Source organism: Morus notabilis, unplaced genomic scaffold, assembly GCF_000414095.1.
Source record: "Morus notabilis unplaced genomic scaffold, ASM41409v2 Scaffold699, whole genome shotgun sequence".
Classification (NCBI taxonomy): domain Eukaryota; kingdom Viridiplantae; phylum Streptophyta; class Magnoliopsida; order Rosales; family Moraceae; genus Morus; species Morus notabilis.
Genome location: NW_010360714.1, coordinates 60,539 through 66,827, shown reverse-complemented (window position 1 = coordinate 66,827; position 6,289 = coordinate 60,539). Strand labels below are relative to the sequence as shown.

At 37.7% G+C, this 6,289-nt stretch overlaps 1 protein-coding gene across 1 annotated transcript; it reads right to left on the bottom strand.

The window, feature by feature from the left end:
• Positions 1 to 329: 329 nt before the first annotated feature.
• On the bottom strand, positions 330 to 5,911 carry LOC112091409. The gene is made up of 5 exons (XM_024165029.1): positions 5,461 to 5,911; positions 3,462 to 3,992; positions 3,125 to 3,356; positions 2,791 to 2,978; positions 330 to 922 (listed from the first exon to the last, which is right to left on the bottom strand). The coding sequence occupies exons 1-5, from the start codon at positions 5,842 to 5,844 to the stop codon at positions 425 to 427; spliced, it is 1,833 nt and encodes a 610-aa protein (XP_024020797.1). The 5' UTR covers positions 5,845 to 5,911; the 3' UTR covers positions 330 to 424.
• Positions 5,912 to 6,289: the final 378 nt, after the last annotated feature.

Below are 6,289 nucleotides of genomic sequence, written 5' to 3'. Positions count from 1 at the left end.
CATATTATCGTCCAGTTAACACAGAATTACAATGAGATTGCTTAGTTGGTCTATTTGTAAGCGATATCAGCAATTGGACACAAATTTGTGGCTCATCATCATCATCTGACGAGTGAAGAAAGTCAACAATTATGACATCATCCTCACTATTTGTAGCATCAGAATCCATATTAACCTAAAAAAAGAAACATGACTAGAACTAATTAAACATCCATATAGCATTAATTAATCAAACATCCATATAGCATTAATTAATCAATAAAGAACTCCAATTTATCTCAATCCACCTAGAAACAAATAATAAAGTCTAACAAACACAAGTCCAAAAGGTAGTTCAACAGTATATTCAACAATACTTAAAGAAAAAATACAAGTCTGAGAGGAAAAAAATAAAGAAAACAACATAAATAAATAATCCAATAAATTACAGGCTTCGAATCCATGAAAGATGACGATGAGTAGGTATTTTCACAAATATCCTCCTAAAGGAAATGTCAATAGCCAATATCTCTGCTGCCTTAATATACGCATCGTCGTCTAAGTACTCATTATACCCATTCAGTAAATCCATACATGTTTCAATACTTGTAGTAGGATCCTCTTTCTGAGCCTCGGCTGCCGCCATAGTATGGGCTTGCCTATCAGCTAAATATTGCTGAAACAAAACAACTTTTTGAACAGATGTCTCACTGCGTAGGGTAGCACTCTTTGCCAAAGCCTCTATAGCATCGTCAACTGTAGCCTTCTTCTTGCACTTCTTCTTGGATCGAGTAATAGGGCCCTGAGACCGTCTGCTTCTATTGGCTTTTGCATCCTGGACTTCATCCGAGTCCCCTCTACCCTTCTTTTCCTCTTCTGGTTGTGTGGCAGCTTTTTTCGCCGCATTCAAAACATTGACGACTGTATATGCATTCATTGACCCCTGTCCAGTAGCAATAGTCCCAACAAAAATCTCTAAAAGTTGGACAAAATTGTATAAATCCCCTTTCTTAAATTTCTTAGCATCATAATGTTTCTACATAATAAAGACCACATTCATACTATTTCAAAATCCAAAGACCAATTCAATTTTTCTTCTTTTTTTTATTAGTGGCAATTGAATTGAATTCAATTTCAGTTAGTGTCTTTGTGCAGTTAATTTCCATGATGCTCACTTAAGTGTCATCAAGCAACCAACATACAACAGAACACATACCAACGAAGCCAAAACTGGAAACACCAAAAGAATGTCAGCAATAGCGGGGGCAAAAAAAAAGCTGATACTCAAATCCAATCAAACAAACAAAGAACAATAGAACATACATGAATTGGACAAACCAAAAAAACAGAGAAAAGTTTGAAAAATCCACAAACAGAGAGCAATAGAACACACAAAATATCATACAGATTACTGGTGGAGAGTTGGAGCTTGTCGATGAGCAAGACGACATCGCCGGCACAAATCCCAACCTTGAGAAAGAAATGGCGTCCTTCTGTTTGGATCTTCCAAGTTTTCGGCGCAGAAGACGAGTAGAGGGCTTGCTTTGGTAATACCGGTGAAAGACGTAACGAATATAAACCTTTTTACACCGCTGTTTTTCTCAAAGGACCGCCATTACCGCAAGCAATTCTCATCACCATGCTTAGAAGTTCTACGACACGAAAATGGTGAAGCTCAAAGGGCTAGGGTTTTCACTTAAGAGAAATGGCAAGTGGGAAAGCGAGGGAGAACTGGGTTCTCAATATAAACGACCCGCCAATTTTTTTAGATGATGAAGATGAAATTGATTTCTACTATTTATATTGTGATGTGTCGTATGGAGCTTGCTATCTACAATAAGGCTGCGTTTGGGGTTTCTGTGGCTGCCGAGGAAAGGAATTTTAATTATGGCAGAAATTTGGAAATGTGTATTGGTAATGGAACAACTGCCAAGATTGTTTGAAAATTTTATAAGTCAGGGAGGGCAGCAGTTTGAAGGGCGTTCACTTCAATCTAATTTGTTGATTAGAATTAAGAAAGTGGATTTAAATTATAATTAATTGGAATTGTAATTTAAAATTTAAATTGAGTGTTTAAAAGGAAATTGATTTGATATTTAAAACTTTAGAGTTTTGCATTCACTTTCACTAAATTCAAACTCTAATTATACCAAGATATTGGCATGGAATTACATTAAAAAAAATTGAATATTCAGCACCTGCAATCAATTTCCTCCAAAAATCTGTTGAAATATAAAATGTCAGAATGTATGAATTCACACAACATGGCATATATGTTGGTTTTGAGTTTCCTATTAAAAATATATATGTACATATATATATATATATATGCTATTCAAGTGAACTGTCCTTCATTACAAAGCCATATTTAATGTGTACAAATTAGAAGGTTGTATAGATAACAAACCGATATTAATATCAGTCCAAATTGCGGTACAAATAGCTAAAACCCCATTTTAATAATTTGGTCCAAATTACGTAACTATGTAACTACCGATGGCGATTAGTTTCCAATGCACCCCACATTCTACTAGCCATCTCATCCCTTAAAAAATTCATCTGTCTACGGTTTGGACAATTATGATTTTGTTGGGTTTCCCGATCTGGATTGTAATTCTGATTGACATCTTGATCCACATTCTGTGGATCAATTTCTATAACCGGTACACCATCTCTCATGTACTGGCTGAGTAGATCGTCATTATAGTTGTACATATGTATGCAATTGTGAAGCACAGCACAAGCAATCATAATTTTTACCTGTTTCTCTATTGGATAATTATTTATACACTTAAGTATTCGAAACCTTACTTTCCAGACGCCGAAAGTGCGCTCGATACAATTCCTTAAGGACGAATGCGTGTAGTTAAACAACTCACGCTCACTTTGAGGATGACCACGCCTTGCCTTATACTCTTGAAGGTGGTAAGTGCTCCCCCGGTAGGGTGCCAAGAAACAATCATTATTAGTGTAACCAGAGTCTACCAAGTAATATTTACCTGTAGTGTTAATTAAAAGTCAATAAGTAACTGCATTACTTGGAAATTTAATATCAAATATTCGATTTGGAAGCTTTCCATTGTATAGGAATGTCATTCAACGTTGTATAGTGAAACATATGCATATACAAAACATAAGAATATACCGTTGGGTGGATATGGGAATTTTTTGGCCAATGTCGCCGTTGCAGATGCAAGCACCTGAGCATCATGGACACATCCCTCCCATCTAGCTAACATGTACGTGAACTTCATGTCGAAGGAGCAGACCCCTAACACATTTTGAGAGTAGAAACCCTTCCTATTTCTCCATACTTCAGGGTCCGCACGTGGTGGAACGCAAGGGACGTGAGTCCCATCAAGAGCTCCAATACAATTCTGTAAAGTTTACAACATACATAAGCAATTACGATGAGGTCCTACAAATGGGATTTATATTTTCACACCCCTCCTCAAATAGATTAGTTACTTGTAACCATATACCTGAAACCATGGCAAATACTTGCTTCCATGTGCCGCAAGCATTGGATCGATAATGTTGAACTTCGGTGGTTTTATGAAGTCAACGCGGAGCTTACACAACGCCTTTAACACGAGCTTGAAGTACTTAGAGATGGTAGCACCCGAATGCTGCCATTGATCCTGTGATTCCCTGTTGTTTGAATTTTGGCACACAATGTATAGGAAAATAAAAAGCTGCTCGTCCACATTCATATTCCTAGTAGGTCTTAGATATCCTTGAAGCTCAAGCAATGAACTAAGACGCTTAAAACATTCACTGCCCATCCTAATCTTGGCCCTAATTACGTCTTCATGTCCATCAAGCAAGTACTCGACACACATTATACCTGTGAAGGTGGACGTGTGCTTCGGTCGAGGTAGTGGTCTACTCATGTACATGTAGTAATACCACAACACAACAACGACGGCTGCGAGCTCATATTCATCATCAGAGTCATCGCTAAATTCATTATGGTTGGGCTGATTTGATGGCCCTGCATTCCACATAATGTCCTGCGAAAAAGCCATAAAATTCATTCCGTTTAAGAACACGTGTAAGCAATAAAAAAGCCCCTGCATGGAATGAACATTCATGAATGCATAATGGTGAGTTCACCATTCGAACATTTTAAAGGTCCATAGACGTCGTCCACAAAGCAGCAACGACAAGTCATATTTAAATGGATAAAAAATAATGCATTGAATAACATGAAATAATGGAGTTCAAGTACAACTCAATAGCCATGGTCAACATAAAATTACGAACACGGGACCAAGGCAGCAATGGAAAAAAATAAGACAACAAATGTTTCGAACATAGTTCCAACATAAGAATAGAAATTGTCAATAACAAGAATACATAAATGGGATTAACATTGGAAGAAATATAAATGATGATTAGCAACATTTAAAGAAGGAAAAACAAGTCAGAGCTGGTAGGGAATTCCATCTCCTACCAAAAGGGCCAGTTGTAGGTGGAAAATGGGGCATGTAGTAAGGTGTTTGGGGGCCAAAGTTGGGAGTTTGGGTTTGTAGTTTTGGGACATGTTCTGATATGTTTGCGGATGTGGGTGAATGTTTGGCGGCTGAGAAGGAAAATTTGGGACTTGTTGGCCAAAGTTTGGAGGTCTTTGGGTAAAATTCTTCTTATGTGGGCAATGCTGCTTTAAATGCAAAAATTTACTTCCTCAACTAACCAAGTCAAAGATCTATTATTGTCCTTTGTGGTAACTTAGAAGGACTAATGATTGGGAACGCAAGGTTTTTTTCCACCTAACGAAATGCTGCATATTGATAATGTCTACTAACTGAGAAAAGTATACATTATCTTTTAAAAATAAAATTAAAACAGGGCTATGTGATCAACATGAGAGTGAGGAAGGTGGAAGTCCAAAATAGTTGAGAAAACGCCAAATTGACACGAACCAAATCCTATTTCCACTGTTCACTTATCCTACATGCTACTGTGGTTGCTGTTATTCGCAACCAAGTTATAATTTTTATCGTTTATTATACTGATAAACTATGTTGATATCAGTTAGTGCATTTGTATATGTACGCGTTCTCCTAATTCTTTTCTTCTCCAAATAAGATTACAGATTCCACCACGTCCATACTATTTCAAAATCCAAAGACCAATTTTATTTTTCTTTATTTTTTTTTAAAGCGGATATTGATTTGATTTCAATTTCAGTTAGTGCCTTCGTGTAGCAATTTCCATGATGCCCACTCAAGTGTCACCAACATGAAAATAACACAAACCAACGATGCTGAAACTGAGAACACCTAAAGAATGTCAGCAACAAGATTAAGAAAAGAAGAAGAAAAAAAAAAGCCGAAACTCAAATCCAATCAAACAAACAAAGAACAGTAGAACATGCATGTATTAGACAAACAAAACAAACAGAGAAAAGTTTGAAAAACTCAAACAAACAGAGAGCAATAGAACACACAAAATATCGTACATAAGCGTAGAAATTACCCGCGGAGAGTTGGAGCCCGTCGACGAGCAAGACGACATCGCTGGCACAAATCCCAACCTCGAGGTAGAGATGGCCTTCTGGACGGATCTTCCAAGTATTCGGCGCAGAAGACGAGTAGATGGCTTGCTTCGGTGACACCGGTGAAAGACGTACCGAACATGAACCTTTCTATTCCGCTGTCCTCTCAAAGGACCGCCATTACTGCAAGTATTTCTCATCCCCAAGCTTAGAGAGATCGAAGGAGCTAGGGTTTTCGTAAGATGGAAATGGGAAATGGGAAAGAGAGGAAGGTAATACCGGTGAAAGACGTACCGAGTATGAACCTTTCTACTCCTCTGTCCTCTCAAAGGACCGCCATTACTGAGTGCATTTCTCATCACCATGCTTAGACAGATCGAAGGGACTGGGGTTTTCTTTCGCTCGAGAGAAATGGGAAATGGGAAAGAGAGGAAGAACTGTGGTCTCAATATAAAAGACCCGCCATTTTTTTTTTCAGATGATGAAATTGATCTACTGACTACTATTTATGTGACGTGTCGTATGGAGCTTACTATGTACGCTAAGGCCCCGTCTGTGGATGCTGTGGCTCCCAAAAAAAGTAAATTATGGCACACAGTTTTACTTTGAATTTTGAAATGAAAATGTGTTTCCGTAGTGGCACTACTTCCAAGATTGTTTGAAAATTTGATGCATCAGGGAAGGCAGCAGTTTTGTGGAGGAGTTTAAGAGGGAAGCTTTTGGTTTTGACTTCCGGAAGAGCCGTACTATGCTTGTACTTGAAGATATTTATTTCTAAAAATGCCACTGCAATAAAATTTTAATGCCAAG